An 18,723-nucleotide genomic window follows, 5' to 3' on the forward strand; every position below is an offset into this window, starting at 1 on the left:
ACTCTCCCCAGTTTGCTGTTGTAAACCCCGCACTCATGTTAGTCGGCGGCTACTACAGTGAACTTGGCCATTTACCAGTGACGCTAATTTGAGAACTGTAGCAAATTAGAGGTCATCTCTCCCTGTAATAAGAAATGTGCTCTCTGTGCATGAAAGAAATGTTGTCATACTGAGAAACTTGGTTGACTGTGAGAATTATTGCTTTGTTTTCTTCCAGGATTGAGTAGCATACTACTCAGTGGGATCACATTTCATTATTGTAATGTCTGTTCTCCATGTTTCCTAGAAGACTGTAACTACAGCTTCTATGATTACCACAAAGACACTACCTCTCGTCTTAAAAGCAGCCACTGCGACCATGCCGGCCTCTGTTGTGGGCCAGAGACCTACCATTGCTATGGTGACCGCCATCAACAGTCAGAAGGCTGTACTCGGCACCGATGTCCAGAACACGCCAGTCAACCTGCAGACGTCCAGTAAGGTCACTGGGCCTGGGGCAGAGGCCGTCCAAATTGTGGCAAAAAACACAGTCACTCTGGTAAGCCAGCAGCTGCCGCTCACGGGAGAGGGCTCAGGACATGAGTGTAGGGCACATCCACCTCAGGCACCTGCCACGGTTCTCGGAGGCCAGCCTTCCCCTTCAGGCCAGGCAAGGGCATGTGGCATTGCTGCTCGCTGCTCAAATACTACAGAGCCGTGTTGACGCCCAGGGCCGCATCCGTGCATTCTCTGCGGTCGGAGTACGGCCTGATGAAAGTGTCCCTGCAGCCTGACCACAGGCCTCCCTGTGAAACTGGAGCGCGTGAACTCCGTGGAGCTGTGTCACTGCTTGGCGGAACACTCCCTGCTCAGCTCTTGAGCGCTCTGTCCCATTAAATGATTGCGCCCAGGAAGTGCTGGCGCTAGTCAAGGCACTTTAAGAATGCTCCGCAAACTCCAAAACTAACAGCAGCAGTGTCCGCGTTTTATCAGAAGAAGATCTGTTGCAGGAGGAAGTATTTGAACAAGAATTGTTTATGAGATTTATAGGACCAAGCCGTTGAGAAAACATGTTTCTCAGAAGCTTAGGGAACAATATCCAAATTTTGATATACCGTTCATTTCCTAAAATGGTAGCTAAGAGCCTTTGGTGGCTTTTAAATGATGACCGGTGACGAGTGAAACTAGAGAGCAATAAAGTGAAGCTCCGTGAGTCACCCAGGAGTCCTTAGCGCAGCAACCAGATCGCTTGGCCAGATGCTAGAGTTAGGAGATTCCCCACCGGAGTAAACCCCTCCACTGTGAGATAAAGCTCTTGTATCAGGAAAGAGCCCATTCGACCAGGCAGCAAATTGGATTTATTTTGGATCTAGTCTTGAATTTTTTAAAAACATGTTTAAGAGTAAGAGTTCTTGAGTGTCTGAGAAATTGCTTAAGGTTCCTGAGCCTGCCCTATCCCCATGAAGTGTATGAGGAAAGCTGTGTGACTGGCTCACTTTGTGGGGCAGAGTACCCAGGGGAGAGAGGAAGGCTGCCTGATGCAGTGTTCAGACAGTTCACCCCACAGGGGGTTCTTACAGAAAATACCGTCTGATCCACAGAATACTGGTGCTGAAAATGAGAATGCCTAGCTTCGGCATCGAGCACTGACTGTTCTCTCTGGTTTATTTATCTGCCTTGTTTTGTTGTTGTTTAGCAGGTTCAGGCAACACCTCCTCAGCCCATCAAAGTACCACAGTTTATTCCCCCTCCTAGACTCACTCCACGTCCAAACTTTCTTCCACAGGTGAGTGAAGCAGTGACAAGGCCAGGGATGGGTTAGGTGGGACAGAAACCGTGCCGGCCCTCTCTGAACAGCCTGTAGCGAGGCTGTCAGCACAGCTGACTTGACGTCCTCCTCAGCCAACCATGCTGACTGTCGATTTCTCTACCGGACGGAAGCTTATTTTATTGTTAGGCTTTATTAGCAGTGACCAAAGGCAATAGCAGGGGGAGAGAAAAGAAAAGGAAAATTTTCTAAATTTTAAACAATTAAGATAGCGTCATTAGAAACCTTATGTTAACTTACTGCCTGGCAGTGGGAAAGTATGCAGTGGCCATTTTCAACTTTATTTCCCATATGCCAAAAAAAGAACAGGAAGGGAAGTAAGAGCCAGACGAACCAGCAGACATCATCTAGTGCTGGTCTGAAAACCCATGGTATAGAGGCTCGTATTCAGTACAGAGCTGTGACAGAAAGGTGCGGGGGACTTGCTCCTTGGGCCCAAGCAACTCTGTTTACTCTGACAGTGCCCCTCCTGCAATTAGAAGGACCCTCACCCTTATCAGGGTCGAGTGTCTAAAATCTTAGGAGTTTTGATGTGATTAAAAGGATGAGAGTTCCTCTCTGAGGCCCTTGGTTTCAGGCAAAGAGAAAAGAGAAAGGAATTTTGTCATCAGTGGTACAGTTTTGACCTTTTTTTTTTTTGACAGGCAGAGTGGATAGTGAGAGAGAGAGACAGAGAGAAAGGTCTTCCTTTTGGCCGTTGGTTCACCCTCCAATGGCCGCTGCGGCCAGCGCATCTCGCTGATCCGAAGGCAGGAGCCAGGTGCTTCTCCTGGTCTCCCATGTGGGTGCAGGGCCCAAGGACTTGGGCCATCCTCCACTGCCTTCCCGGGCCATAGCAGAGAGCTGGACCGGAAGAGGGGCAACCGGGATAGAATCCGGCGCCCCAACCGGGACTAGAACCTGGTGTGCCAGTGCCGCAAGGCGGAGGATTAGCCTGTTAAGCCACGGCGCCGGCCAGTGGTACAGTGTTGAATAGCCTCTGGGGAGGAGGTGGGCAATGATAAAATGAGATAAGGTACTTTCAGTCATTTATCAAATACATCCTTAACAAGTGCCTTGGGCAGCAAGTGCTGTAGGAAGCACTGTGTCTCCGCCAGTGGTCAAGAAGGCAGTTCTCTGCCCGCGCAGAGCTTCAGACACACAAACGGTGCCCACTGTGGGAAGGACAGGGTATTCTGAGGCCATGCTGGGGGAACACCCAGCCCTTTCTGTACAGTATTGGACAAAGCTGCTTCAAGATGCCCTTAAAGGGTTGAATTCAGTGTGAGACCTAAAATCCTACCAAAGTTATGCTGACAGAGTTTTAGGGGAGAATAAAAAGGGCCCTGGCAAAGGGGGAACATGGCATGCGGGTCTGTGGCAGGGAGATGCATGGGTATTTAAGGAACCAAAGGAGACTTGCTGTGTGGGCACAAAGGGCCATGTGACTGATTCAGGCTGGGATGAGGCCGGGCAAGTGCACCGCCCCGGAGCCTGTGGGTTCCTGCAGGCTGCAGGAGTCTGGACCTCATCCTAGGAGCAGTGGGCATCCACTGAGTGAGTGTTTTCAAGCAAGCACTTGACGTGGTCAGATGATGACTCAGAAGCCCTCCTGTCTGTGCATGGAGCAGACGGGAGATACCAGGACTGGGGCAGAAAGAACAGTGAGGACACTGTCAGTGATGGGGGAGCCAGGGTGTGGGGACTCTTGCTGTGTGCCAGGTCCCCACTGGACACTTCACATGGGCTGCTTATTTTAATCCTCAACCATAGTAGGTGTCACTTAGCTAAGGAATCTGAGGCTATTTAGGCCATGTTTTTCAAACAAGGGATCCATCACAACTCGTTAGTTGGCTATGAAATTAATTTAGTGAATAGTAACCAGAGTTAAGTAACGTGAGTAGAACAGAATAAGAAATATTAGCTGTGTCCTGTATTTCATGAAGTTATGTTTTTAGAGAGATAGACTTTATGTCTATGTGTGTATACCAGCTAAAATATCAGAAGTATTTCCTGCTATGGGATACTTCCTACCGCCAAGTTTATTTTTGAGTTCAGCAAAACTTTCAGACTCACAAGGCTATCCCAGGCCATACTTGGCATGATACAGAATAGCATGCCAGCAGGATAGCCTTGGACATTTTGTTCAGTGGGAGTCCCTACAGCAGCCCATGCAGCAGTCCCTGGGGCTGCCCAGGAATCCTCAAGTGCAAGGAAATGAAAGCTTTATCCAGGACAGTGGGAGGGAGGCCCTCAGATAGAAGCCAGCACATTTTGTAACAGTTCCCTAGGCATGGCTTTCATGGTCTCCATGTTGGATATGCCCAAGTTACCATCATCCCACTTAGGGAAGACCAAGCACCGAGTCCTTTCAGACGCTCTAGTTCTCTCCATCCGGACTCAGTGATCAGTAGGGGGTCATTTCTGTCACCAGTATTGTTGCTGGTCACATTGCTGACATTCTTACGTTTATTGGGTTTCTAGGAGAACAGAGCTAGAGAATTACCTGAAGGCTCAGTTCTCATGCACAAGGCAAGAGTTTTGCCCACAAGGTCTTAGTTTTAAAAGTTTGCTTAGAAAGGTTATGTATATTGCCTGAAGCTACACAGCTAGTCATGTGGTAGAACCAGGGTTTGTACCTGCTGCCTGCATATTTTTTAAAAGGTTTATTTATTCCTTCATTCGTTCAAGAGGTGGAGTTACAGAGAGATGGAGAGACAGGAGAAAGGTCTTTCAACTGGTGGTTCACTCCTCAAATGGCCATAGTGGTCAGAGCTGAGCCAATCTGAAGCCAGGAGCCAGGAGCTTCTTCTGGGTCTTCCACACGGGTGCAGGGGCCCAAGCAGTTGGGCCATCTTTTACTGCTTTCCCAGGCCATAGCAGAGGGCTGGATCAGAAGAGAAGCAACTGGGACTAGAACCAGCAACCATATGGGATGCCGGCGCTGCAGGCGGAGGCTTAGCCCATTACGCCATAGCGCCAGCCCCTTCTTGCATGTTTTTAACAACAGTTTTGTTTTGTTTTCCAGTCCTGTTTTAGTAAGCCGAACATAAATGAGGGTAGTTGCAGTGAGATAAAAAGTAGACAGATTTGAGAACTCTTTAGGAAGTAGGATTGGAATAGGAAGCATCACGAATGATTCTGAAGTTTGTCAAGAAAAGGCCCCTTACTAAGGTGGTTATAGAGGAAGGAAGGATTGGAAGAAGAAATTGGTGTTAGAAAAATTGATTTTGAACTTCTGATGAGATGTCCAAGGAGAGATGTCTAACAGGCAGTTGAAAATGATCCTGAAACGGAGGAAATGTCCCTGGTCCGAGGTGGGAGTCTTCAGTACATAGATGATAACTGAAGCTGTGGGAGGAGTGAGCACTGCCAGCAAAAGTGAGGCCATTAGAAGGAAAAGGGGTTGCAGGCCAAAATCCTATAGGAAGAGTGGACCCCAATGGAGACTGAGAAGGAGTAGGCCAGACTGGGTAGTGAAGAATGGGGAGTTTACCTTCTGACGGCCTGGGACAGCAGCGGAGGACGGCCCTGGGCCCCTGCACCCATGTGGGAGACCCAGAAGAAGCTCCTGGCTCCTGGCTTTGGCCTGGCCTAGCCCTGGCCATGGTAGCCATTTGGGGAGTGAATCAGCAGATGGAAGATCTCTCTGTTACTCTCTCTCTCTCTCTCTCTCTCTCTCTCTCTCTCTCTCTCTCTCTCTCTCTCTCCCCCTTCCAAAAAAATAAATAAATTCTAAAACAAAAACAAAATGGGGAGTTAGAGGGCCAGAAATGGGACTGAACTGAAGCTGTCCATATAAAGAAACCTGGAAGGTGAACTAAGACTGTTGGCAACATTCTCACCCCTCTGGGCATAAGAAGTACAGCGTTCTGAGGTGGTATTTGGGTCTTCATAAGATTATGTGTCCTAGGAGTTACAGAATAATAATGCCAAGATGAATATCAATAAATATTTGTATGGAATACCATTTGGTTTATGTAGCGGTGTTTTAGATTTACAGGACATCAGAAGCTTCTTTAAATAATAGAATAATTCTTCTTTCTTTCCCTCATAGGTTCGACCCAAGCCTGTGGCTCAGAATAACATTCCTATTGCCCCTGCACCTCCTCCCATGCTTGCAGCTCCTCAGCTTATCCAGAGGCCCGTCATGCTGACCAAGTTCACCCCCACAACCCTTCCCACTTCCCAGAATTCCATCCACCCCGTCCGTGTTGTCAATGGACAGACTGCAACCATAGCCAAAACGTTCCCCATGGCCCAGCTCACCAGCATTGTGATAGCTACTCCAGGGACCAGACTCGCTGGACCGCAAACTGTACAGCTTAGCAAGCCAAGCCTTGAAAAACAGGTATGGGCAGTGTATGCCTGCCCTGGGCAGTAGCTGAGCCGCTCAAGCACATGGTGGCTGGGGTGTGTCTAAATGCATCTTCTCAAGGGCTCTTCCCCTTAGCACTGTTGTCGATAACCTGCTGCTTGTGAGTGGTGGTTCATTCATCTGCACTAGAAAGTTGGCTGGATCTCTCCCCACCTTCCCCTTGTGGTGGCTTCAGATTTCTGTGTGAGTGAGCTCCCCCTACTGGTTCTGATGCAGAAATTCACCGATGGGCTGCCATGGTCGGGAAAGCACATGAGGTAGCAGACAGAAAAAGCCATATTAGCTTTTGAGTCTAGTGAAGGGTCCAGGTGAGGATGTGACTGTGACGACCAGGAAGAATAAACAGGGAAAGGGGTTCCATTTCAAAGATTTTTCTTGATTGTTATAGATACTGAGGAGCGCTTCCCCAAAACAATTAAAATTTCCAAAAAGCATTTTTTGAAACTCTGGAGCAAGGGTGGCAAAATTTTTTTCTTCCAGAGGCCATGTGGGTATTTATAACATCATTCCCGGTCCATATAAAATTACCAGCTTAACATTAGCCTGCTTTAGGTTTATTGGATGTCAGGTCCTGCCTGTGCTTGCCTTGACAGGGCCAGAACAGATGATCTCACAGACTGGACACTCCCCTCCTCTGCTCTAGAGGGTGAAGACACTCAGTTAAAATACTGAAAGTTTTCATTAAAATTTTTTAAAATCAGAATTTCACTTCTTGAAAAATGGGGCTGAGGTGGGCGTGTAGGCACACAGCAAGTTAAGCCACTGCTAGGGCGCCCGCAGGCCTCACCAGAGTGCTAGTTTAAGTCCCCACTACTCTGTTGTCCATCTGCCTTCCTGCTAACGCACCCTGGGTGGCAGCAGGTGACGGCTTAAGTACTTGGGCCCCTACCACCCACGTGGGAGAGTTGGATGGAGTTCCTGGCTCCTGGCTTCCGCCTGACCCAGTCCTGGCAGCTGAGGGCTTTGAGGAAGTGAAGCGGCAGAAGTAAGCTGTCTTGCTCTCTTGCTCTCTCTCTCTCGGCTCTGCCTCTCAAGCAGGTGAAAATAAATAACATTTTTATTAATTAGACTAAATAAATAATATTAAAATAACATTTTATTTAAATTAGACTACAGTATATTACAGGTAACCTCCAGAAATACTTAAAGGTCCTGTGGCAGAAAGACTTCTAAAAAGAAGAAAAAGGATTGCTAGGCAGTCAACTCAGCTGTATCCTATTTGAAGACAGGCCAGTGATGAGAAAGAAGAGTTTTGAAGGAATCCACTCTCTTCCAGGAAAGTTGCTTTCCACAGTTGTTGGCCTGCCTCCGACGGCTCAGGCTTGTCTCCTTTGTTTGAGGGTAACGTCTGGTGATCCTGAACCTTCTTCTTCTGGACAGCAGCCCATGATCCTGCTGGCCAGATAGGGGCGTAAGGACTTCCCTGCTTCCTGGGCTTTTATGATCAGAGAGGCCTCACCATATAACACCAGGCCTTCTGCCTCAGCAGCTCCAGAGCTGGCGATCCTTGTACTGAAGCCAGATTCCAAAGTCCAGCAGCCAGGATCCACAGGCAAAGGCACCTGCCCTTTCCTGGGGAGCCTGCCCGGGGCAGGACACTCAGAGGTGAAGCTGCCCACGTGTGCCCTAGATGAGAAGTTTGCTACTTACTGGCAGCAGGATTGCAGTGTTAAAGTACCGTGAGGCACGTGCTGAAGTACGGGGGATCCCCTGCCTGGTGCCCTGTGCTGGCCCTGCTGGCTGAGCAGCCCTGGCATTCCACCAGAACGTGTTTTCACAGTGCTACCTTAGATTTCTAAAAATCATTTCTCTTCGATAAAGATAGTTCTTGGAGACAAAAATACTTTCTGTTTCAATATATTTTTAATTTCTGGATTTTTCTAACCACAAAGGTAACATGTAAATGCACTTAAAAAAAAACAAACATTACAGAAAGATGAATTATAGAAAATGCTCTCTCTCATAATCTATAGAGAAAGTAAACTCCTCCATAATTTTATAATTTTACACCCAGGAGTTAATTGCCATTAACTATTTAGATTATATTCTTCCAGATGTTTTCTGTATATATGCTAACACATTTTTAAAGAGGAAAAAAAATCAAGCTATAGTAATGTGCTCTTTTTCCACTTAGTAGACCCTGAACATCTTGCCATGCCCTGGGCTTCTATGTTGGTAGAGCTTTTAATTTTAGTTATAATGACATAGAAAGGCTTTCATGAGACTTACGAATTTAAGAAACAATTTTTTTGAAGCAGTGAATTCCATGGTCTCTCGTTTGTGATTTAATAGGGGAATTCAGTCATTGCTATTTTAGTTTGACAGACCAGTTGGCGTACCAGTCTGTCACATCACCAAGCCCAGTCAGCACAGTCTCTTTAGACTGGATTCCATTTTCAGAATTCTCTTACTTCAGATCTTCCTGCTGTTCTTCTTTTCTCTTGTATGCTTCATTTCCCGGCTCACACGTGTAGCCGTTAAGAGATCTCATAGATGGGCAAGGATGAAGCAGTGTAAATAGCCGTGGAAGTATCAGTTAGAACCTGCTCATAGAATCATCAGTCCTGTGTCCGACGTTCTCCCTGTGATGGGTTCCTTTCTGACCTCTGCTGTGTCTCTTAGGGTGGTAACATCGTTCATTCAATAAGAGTGTGCTAAGTGCTAGGTGCTGTGGATGAGGCAGAGCCCTTTCCCGCGTGGAGCTCCCTCTCCAGCATTTGGAACAGAGAAGAAAGCACAGCGCTTGTGAAGGGCCTGTGGCCTCCCACGTCCTCGTAGGGAAGGAAGGAGGCAGTGCCTGTACCACAACAGTGGTTTCACTTCTTCCTAGGTCTCATCCATTATTAGAAGTCACATTACGGTGTGGCTCTGAGGAATGAGTGGTATTGCTCAAAGAGCTTTGAGGCTAAAGGCGTGTTTTAGAAAAGGAGATGGAACCAGACGAAGTGTTTCAGGTCTCACACCACTTCCCTTATCCTCTCCAGCACTCTCCGAAACAGGCTAACACCTGTTGATGAGGAAATGAGATAGTGCTGAAAGTCCATTAGACGATGCGATGGCTGGCAGGGCGTTCATTCCTTCTCCACACCTGCCACGAAGATCTCTGTGTCTGTCCCCGAGGCCAAAATACCGGGCGGGGAGAGCGGGCTGTAGAACACAGCACCGAGGTTCTGCAGGAAAGCACTGCCAGGCTGCCTCCAGCCCCTGCTTCCACATACGGTGCTCACGGGCACCGGTACAGTATCCTCTAGAAACGGAGGACTTAGAAGGTGAGACTGTCACCCTCAGATTCCAGTCTTACCTCTTGATGACCCTGACTTGAGGACTTCCCGCAACCCGTTTTAATACTGATGCTGTAGTACGGAAAATAGATCCAAGTGACCAAACTGGATTTTGCTTTGCTTTCAGTCCACATTTATTTAACTTGGTTAATGAAACCATTTAGATATCTATTTATTTGCATGTACCTTTGGTTTTTTTCATGCAGCCAAGTCTAAGATGGTGAATTCGAAATCTAGGGTGTAAATGGTTAAATTACCTCCAGACTTGTGTAGAATTTTTAGATTGTGTCTTTTGTAATACCAAATTTTCTATATATAACACAAATTCAAATAGCCATGAATGTGAAGCGAGAAACATAAATGAATACAGCTGGCTAGAGTAAACAGGGAGACTTTATTTCTCTGCTTTCAACGGGAACATGAGGACAGGGAGCGGGAGCGCTCGGTTATTCCTTCCCCTGTACACAGTGAGGAAGGCACGCGTAATACTGTCTGGCAGTAGAAAGTGGAGACGGCGGGGAACGGCAGCGGCGTGCCCCGTCTCGAGGAAGCAGCTGCGTCTTGGCAGTCACCGGTTGTTACCACAGAGAGACTTCTTCAGGAAAGCCCCAAATCCAGGTGTTTTGGAAAGCTGCGTGGTTTTTTCAATATTGTCTAGGCAAAAAGAACATCTGCAGGGCAGTTTCAACTCTGGATAAAGTGGCTTTCAATTTCTGTTAGTGACCAAACTTTATCAGTCTTTATTGTTTCCTAACCTAATTATTTTAATTGAAGTGAAAGTCACACCACATAAAATTAACCATTTTAAAGTGAACAATTTGGTGGCATTTAGTATATTCACAGTGTTGTGCAACCACCACCTTTGTCTAGTTCCAAAACATTTTTGATGAAATGAAACCCAGTGTCTGTTATCAGCTCCTTTCCACCCCCCGGTCTGTAGACTTACCTGTCGTGGGCAGTTCACATGAACACTCGTACATACGTGACCCCTTGTGTCTGGCCTTTCGCTTCGCATCATGTTCCTGAGGTTCATTCACCCTGCAGCGTGCGGCAGTGTTTCCTCGCCTTCCAGGGGCTGAATAACGTGTGCACAGCGCAGTTTGTTTGGCGCTCACCTGCCGATGGGCTCTGGGCTTGTCCCCTCCTTTCAGCCACTGTGACCGGTGCTGCCGCGAATATTGTGCACAGGCTGGAGCATTCCATTTGCTCCGCGTCCTTGCCAGCGCCCACTGTTCCCCCTTTTTTGTTCTGTCCATAGCCATCCTAGTGGCTGTGATCTTGACTTGCATTTCCCTGGTGACTAACAGTGATGAGCCTCCTGTCACGCCTTTGTTGGCCGTTTATATGTCTTCTCCAGAGAACTATCTGTTCAAATCCTTTGCCGGATTTTAAATGCAGTTGTTTGTCTTTCTGTCGAAGGTTTATTAGACTCTTGTGAGAGCTGTGATTTGCAGATACTTCGCCCGTTCCATCAGTTGTCTTTTCACATTCTTGATACTGACCTTTGATGCACAGCTAATGTTTTGTCTTGGTCTTACACCCTGCATCCTAGCTGAATTCATCTATTGGCTCTAATGGTTGTTGTGTGGATTCTTCGGGATTTTGCTATATATAGGATCATGTCACCTGGCTTTTTTATGTCGTTTTCTTGCCTGATTGCTGTGGCTGGAACATTGCCACAGTGTTGAACAGCAGTGGTAGAAACTTCCTTGTCTTGTTCCTGGTCTTCAGGGAGCGAGGGAGCCTTCAGGGTTTCCCTATTGAGTATGATGTTAGCTGTGTTTTCTTATAAATACTGTTCATAAAATTGAAGAAGTTTTCTTCTGAATGTTTCTATTAGATCTTTTTGAGATAAAAATGGTATTTATTTAAGGTAGACAACACATGGTTGGGTCTATATATACATAGTGATATGATTACTGCAGTCCAGCTAATTAACATATCCACTACTCACTTGATACCTTTGTGTGGGTATGGCTGTGGGTATGGCTGTGTGGTACAGTAATGGATTTTGACAAATGCTTGGGTTTTTTTAAAGATTTATTTATTTATTTATTTGAAAGGCAGAGTTATAGAGAGGCAGAGACAGAGAGGTATTCCATCCACTGGTTCACTTCACAAATGGCTGCAACAGCTGAAGCTGTACCAATCTGAAGCCAGGAGCCTGGAGCTTCTTCCGGTCTCCCACATGGGTGCAGGGGCCCAAGCACTTGGGTCATCTTCTGCTGTTTTCCCAGGCCACAGCAGAGAGCTGAATCGGAAGTGGAGCAGCTGGCACTTGAACCAGCACCCATATGGGATGCTGGCACTACAGGTGGCAGCTTTACCTGCTGTGCCACAGTGCCAACCCCAACAATTGCTTTTTCTTCATAAATTTGGGTGATCATGTATTTTTTCCTCTTTGGTATGGTATAGGAAGAGTCTTCAAGAATATACGTTATGAAAAAAATATGCATGAATTTCAGAATTTTTTGTACGAAAATAAAATGTTATTAATATATTAATTAGTTAAAATATCTTTTAATTTCATTTTCCATGGACCTTAAGACTGTCGCATCACTTTGCTTTTCTTATGTTGAACCACCTTCCATTCTGGGATAAGTCCTGCTTGGTCATGGTATATCATCTTTTCAACAGGCTGTTAGGTTCGGTTTGCTAGTATTTTGCTGAGAATTTTTGCATCTTTATTCATAAGCGATCTTAGTCTGTTGTTCTATTCGTTGGTGTCTTTGTGGTATTGGAGTAATACTGGAAGGAATCAGGATTCTATATTTTGGAAGAGTTTAAGAAGGATTAGTGCTAATTCTTCTTTAAATGTTTGTTAGAACTCACTGTAATAATGCCATCCGGTGCTATACTTTTTGATTTTGGTAAGGATTTTGATACTAATTCAGCCTTGTTGTAGGTGTGAGAAAGTTTTCTATTTCTTACTGAGACAGTTTTTATAATATATATGTTTGTAGGAATTTGATCATTTCCCCTACACTATCTAATTTGTTGGATATATTCTCTTTTCCAAAAAGAGATTTATTTGTTTATTTGAAAGGCAGAGAGTTAGAGGGAAGCAGAAGCAGAGAGAGAGAGAGAGTATCTATCTTTCTATCTTCTGGTTTACTCCCGCAAATGGCCATAACAGCTGGAGCTGAGCTGATCTGAAACCAGGAGCGTGGAGGTTCTTTTGGGTGTTCCACTTGGGTGCAGGGGCCCAAGGACTTGGGCCATCTTCCACTGCTTTCAGAGAGCTGGATCGGAAGTGGAGCAGCCGGGTCTCATATGATGCCAGCGCTGCAGGTGGCGGCTTTACCTGCTATGCCACAGAGCCAGCCCCTGAATATATTCTCTTATAATCCTTTTTATTTCTGAGATCAGTAATAATGTCTCCCATCTTCATTTTTGCTTTTCTTTCTTTTTTGGTCTAACTAAATGTTTGTCAATTTTGCTAATCTTTTCAAAGAATCAACTTTTGATTTTGGTGATTCTGTTCTCTGTTTCAGTTATCTCCACTCTAACTTATTTATCTATTTTTCTGACATCTGCCAGCTTTTGTTTTGTAATTCTTCTTTCTAGTTTTTAAGAAATTTGGGTTGTTGGTTGAGAATTCTTTTTTAATGTAGACTTAGTAAGCTGTTGATGCCCTCTGAGCACTGCTTTCCGTGTGCCACATAAGTTTTGGTATGTTGTGTTTGGTTTTCATTCCTCTCATGGTACTAATTTCCCTAGTGATTTCTTCTTTGACCTTTTGGTCAAAGTATGTTGTTTAGTTTCCGCATACTTGTTAATTTTCATTTTCCTTCTGTTATTGATTGCTTTCTGTTATGGCTAGAGAAAATAGTTCGTATGATTTCAGTCTTTTAAAATTTATTTGATTTGTTTTGTAGCCTTGAATATGGTCTAACCGGAGAATGTGTCACGTACACTTGAGAACAATGTGTATGCTGTTATTGAGTAGAGTGTTCTTCATATGTCTGTTAGGTGTCGTTGGCCTGTACTGTCATTCAGGCGTACTATATCCTTATTAATCTTATGTCCAAATGCTGTCTGTTACTTGAAGTGGGATATTGGAATTTATTTCCCTCTTCTATTCTATCAATGTGTGCTTCATGTATTTTGCGGCTCTGTTGTTTGGTGCATATATAACTAGTATATCTTCCTTTTGAATTGATCTTTTTGTCAATATAGATTGACCTTCCTTGTTTCTTGAAACAATTTTTTACTTCAAGTTAGTTTTGTCTGATGGCAGTGTAGCCATTCCTAAACCCTGTTAGCTACTGAGTCCATGAAATAGCTTTTCCCATCCTTTACCTACCAGCCTCTATGTGTCTTTTGCTCAATAATGAATATCTAGCAGACAGCTTATAATTGAATTACATATTTTAATCTGGTGACATTTAGAGTGATTACTGAGGAGGAAGAACTTGTGCCATTTTATTTGCTTTCCACATATCTTTTGCCTTTTTTGTTCCTTAATTCCTGAAATACTGTCTTCTTTTGTATTTTTTTCCTGACATACCATTTTCATGCCTTCTAATGTCCTCTTCAGTGTATGTTTTAAATATTTTCATAATGGTTCCCATGGAGAGTATAGTTAACATTCATAAAATTTTAGCAATCTAGTTTGAACTGGTCCTAGCTTAGTTTCTTTAATATCCCAAAATTCTGTTGCTATATAGCTGTGATTCCCTCCCGCATTATGCTGTTATTGTCACAAATTAAAATCTGTATACATTGTGTGCTCACTAATATAGATTTATAATTATTGTGTTATGCATTTGTTTTTTAATCACTTAGAAAACAAAATGAGACATTACAAATCAAAAATACTGTAATACTAGCTGTAATGTTTACCTGTGTAGTTAGCTTTACTAGAGCCCTTTCTTCTTCATGTAGCTTGGAGCTACTCCTGTCTTCAGTTCCTTCATTCCTACTTGAAGACTCCTTTAGAGTTTCTTTCTGGGCAGGTGTATCCGTGAACATTTTCAATGCTTTCCAGGAGCGTCTTCTGTTCTCCTTCACTTTGGGGAATAATTTTGCAGGATGTGGAGTCCTTGGTTGATGGAAGATTTTCCTCTCAGTGCTTTGAATTGGTCGTTCTGCTGCCTTCTGGCCGTGGCTGAGCTGTGTGCTTCTGGCTCAGGGTCCCTCACAAGTTTGCAGTCAAGCTCGTTAGCCAGGGCTGCAGTCTGTCATGGCTGGGGCTGGATAATCATTGCTAAGCCCAGCCACGTGGGCAGGCCTGGCTTCTCTGGCTGTTGGCAGGAGGTTCAGTCCCTCACCACTTGGGCCTCTTGATGGTGCTGCTCGCAGCCTGGCAGCTGGCTTCCCCCGAAGTAGAAGATCCGGGAGAGAAGACACTCTCCCTAATGTTTTGAATTTTTTTTGATACATATTGATATTCCTTATCTAGCATTTGTATGACTGTACTCTTCTTGTGTGAGAGAGAAATTTGAACTGTGCACAATTCCTTAGTGGAGAGGAATTGATTGACCCTTCCCCAGAGGCCTCTGAGCGCCTCGCTCAACCTTGACTTGGGAGTAAGAGACTCCCAGGAACTTCATGTAGCTTTGCAATGGAGCAGCACCCATGGAGTGCACTTCTCTCCCTCCTGCCTCATACTTCTGGCCTGCACATTCAAAGAACCGTGACGATAAGCTCTCGGGTCATCTAAGGGCCTCAGCTACATCCCTATAGACAACTTTCCCAGTGGTGGTTTGTTGTACAGAAGAGATGTGTACCTTTTGGTTAAAAACTCAGGGAGGGAGCGAAAAGAAGGGAGAACTCCAGTGATTCTCCTGGAAGGTCCTGCTTCTTGCTCAGAAGATCTGTCAGCTCTCCACGTGGTCCCTGTTCTGCTCAAGGCACAATCCTGGACACAAAGGGCGCCCAAACAAGGGGTGCGTAGTCCAGTCCGCACTGCCATGCAGCCTGTGGAGTAGTGGTGGCAACGTGACAACACACCAGCAAGAAAGTAGAACTCAGGGCAGCATTTGTGGTCCAGAGCAGTGGTGGCTGCTGCCTCAAAAAGGCAGGTGCTGACACTTTCCTAACATAATAACTTGAGAAACACAGGGAAGATCTGGAAGTGGCCGGGAAAGAAGGTGAAAGATCTTAGTGATTGGGTTAGTTTTTCATCTCACAGTAGGATGATTTTTGAGAACCTTTGGTGTCCTATGCATGGGACTGAAGTCTTTCACTTGACTCCTGCCCATCAACAATCAGATAATTTCATCCTCATTGATTCAATTATATGATGTCACCATAGGAAAAGACCATTGTGACCACATTCTCTTCTCAGTTTTGAAAAAGTAACTTAAGCTTGTGTTTACAGCTTTATATCCACTGTTGTCAAATCATTTCAGTATTTACAGGGGACTTTATAAGATGAATGAGCCGTCAGACCATGGTGAGATCAGTAATACAAGCCCGGCCGACCAACTTGTGTGTGAGCTACCACTTGTGTTGGAAGCTACTACTGCGACTAGTGTTTCTGCTGTTTGTGTGGATGCTTCTGGAACAAGAGGGGTGGGAATGGCTCTTCCTTGGCAACTGCATCTCTCCTCAGATGGGTCATATGGGCAGGTTGTAAATATCCCAGGTACAGGTAGTTCTGCCATCTCCCTTAGACTCTGACTGGACTTGTACCGAAACAGAAGAGCCTATGTGTAAGAAGAGTTCAACATCCTTCAGATCTTACCCATGCAGTAAGCTGGGGTTGGCCCATGTATAATGAGTGGGTTTGCTTCTGGGGAAACGACCCCCATGTCCCAAAATGCATTGAAATCAGAGCAGCCTCTGCTTCCTTCTTCTACGTAGAAATTAACCACATTTTTCTTTCATAGAGCTCAGACTGTAGTACATATCTACTCCAGTTATACAGTGTGCTGACTTAAACTGGGGCTTCCCATTTTACCCCAGCCCACCCCATGCGCCATGAAGTTCATAACGTGAACCCTCTGTTCATGTGTCCTACACTGAGTATCTGCTCCTCTCTCTTCGTGGCTGTAGTTGAGCTGCTCTGTGTGTTCATTCTTTTAGTAAAATGAATTCTGAATTTCCTTCTGATCTTCTTCTCCTAGACAGTTAAATCCCACACAGAAACGGATGAGAAGCAAACAGAGAGCCGTACCATCACCCCACCTGCTGCACCCAAACCAAAACGGGAAGAGAACCCTCAGGTATGTTCCTCTCTGCAAAGGCGTGGCGCAGTCTGCGGTGCCTGGTTTTTGTCACAAGCCAGAGCAGACATCTGCCAAGGAGTGGGCTGATGTGCCTTATCTCGTGCTGCCTGGTTAGTCAGCAACGGTGTTGGCAAATCAGGTTGGCCGAGGGTAGGTTTCCTAGAATGTGGTCCTCAGGGTGTGTGCGTGCCACGGCACGTAGGCATTTTGGCTGTCTGAAAGGAAAGCTTTGAAGCCATGTTGTTCACACACTTGCTACAGATTTGCAGTGCGTCTGACATAGTTCTCCCGGCTGTCCTGTCACATTCCTAATGATGAGTATGCTGCATCGGCTCACATTTATAAGATGTCCAGTTTACCCAGCTAATAGCTGTTGCTATTATCGATTATACATGTTAAAAGTGCATTTTTGTTATTACCATTTTATTGTATTAGAATTCCAAATCCCAAATGAATTAGTAGTTCAAAAGGAGTTATTGAAACCTAAAAGTAGGGATGAGGGCTAGGCATTGTGGTGCAGTGGGTGAAACCACCACTCGGGAAACCCACGTCCCGTATTAGAGTGCCTGAAATAGAGTCCCGCCTCCACTTCCAACCCGGCCTCCTACTGAAGGCACTGGGAAGCACCAGGTGACGGCTGAGTTCCTGGTACGGGCTTCAGCCTGACAGCGCAGCTGTTGCGTGCATCTGGGGAGTATGAGCTAGTGGATGGAAGATATCTTTAAATCATTCTCCCTCTCTTTCCCCTAGCCATGGTTTTCTGCCTTTCAAATAATTTAAAAAAACTTTTTAAAAGTAAGAATGAGGGGCCGACGTTAGGCAAGCAGTTAAGATGCTGGTGAGGACACATGTGTCTCGTATTGGAGGACCTGGGTGTGACCCGCACTCCAGCACCTGACTTCCGCTTTCAGTTAGCCCAGACCCTGAGGGGCAGTAGTGATGACTCAAGTAATTGGGTTCCTGGCACCCATGGGAGAGACCTGGATTGAGTTCCCAGTTCCTGGCTTTGGCCTGGCCCTGCTCTAGCCATTGTGGGCATTTGGGGAGTGAACCAACACTCGAGAGCTCCTTGTCTGTCTCTCTCTGCCTCTCATGTAAATAAATAATCTTTTAAATGAAGGAATGAAAATAGTAACATCTATAGCACAGTTTATATAGAATCATAAACATAAATTGCAAATAAGACCCTCATGCAAATACAGAATACAAATCTGTCCTTGGACAAGAGCATATTTTAGTCTGATGCTTTTGCACAGCAGCTGTAAAAGAAAGATGTGGACAGGTAATCTGGTGATGACTAGCTGGCGGTTGGGTTTTCTTAGCCCAGTAATCCATTTCCCTCTATTCTCAGTGCATTCTTGGGAATGAAACCATGTCAAGTAGTGGCAGGAAGCCATCAAAGCTTTGTGTCATTTTTTTTAAAGTGGTGATTTATTAAGCCAGTCTGGGTTTTTCTAAAACAAGTATGGAATGTAATTCTTTCTGATATGAAATGAATTTTTACTTTTATCTTTAAAGAAGGGACCAAAACCTGAACCATGAAAAGAGGTGCTAGTCACACAACTTGCTGAGAAACGCATTAAACCACGCACAAAGGTAGTGACAAGCATCAGGCTTGGAGCAGGAAGAATAGAACACACTATTGGCAGGCTTTCTTTACCAAAGGAAACTGAAGGCTATCTTCTGTCAATGACACAGTATGGGCAATCAGGGACCATCATGGGTGGTGGCAGATAGGCCACCTTTGCATTGGCACAGCCACTACCTTTATAAAGAGACTAAATTAGCTCTTATGTGAATGGGTGTGGGTGTGTATGTATATGACACAAGTTCTTGACAACTTCTGTCATTCCACACGAGAGGGTTTTGGTTTTTGTTTACGTAATATTTATGTGATGAGCTTGATCTAAACTGGTGAGTTGGATGTGAGGGGTCAGAAAAGGTGCTGGTACTGGAATACAGAGGGTGATCAGAATCTGGGTGCACGCTGCAGTGTTACTAGGGAGTAGCTGAGGGCCAGCCTTATGTGGTCTGGTTATATTTTGAAGGAATGGTTAAAAGTAGGAATGTAGTTCATTGGGAATCACAAGATGTATCCCCATC

General features: G+C 45.2%; 1 protein-coding gene across 8 annotated transcripts in view; it reads left to right on the plus strand.

Annotated features, from left to right (window-relative positions):
• The window catches only part of PHF21A (PHD finger protein 21A), a 225,658-nt gene that overhangs the window by 187,913 nt on the left and 19,022 nt on the right, over positions 1-18,723 (plus strand). For 6 of the 8 annotated variants that reach the window (XM_062196248.1, XM_062196251.1, XM_062196250.1 and 3 more), the window contains 4 exons: positions 287-538; positions 1,676-1,765; positions 5,844-6,137; positions 16,519-16,617. In XM_062196248.1, the coding sequence (XP_062052232.1) occupies positions 287-538; positions 1,676-1,765; positions 5,844-6,137; positions 16,519-16,617 (735 nt within the window). The remainder of the gene's footprint in view (positions 1-286; positions 539-1,675; positions 1,766-5,843; positions 6,138-16,518; positions 16,618-18,723) is intronic. The other 2 variants (XM_062196254.1, XM_062196253.1) reach the window with 2 other exon arrangements.

This window comes from Lepus europaeus, chromosome 7, assembly GCF_033115175.1.
Source record: "Lepus europaeus isolate LE1 chromosome 7, mLepTim1.pri, whole genome shotgun sequence".
NCBI lineage: Eukaryota > Metazoa > Chordata > Mammalia > Lagomorpha > Leporidae > Lepus > Lepus europaeus.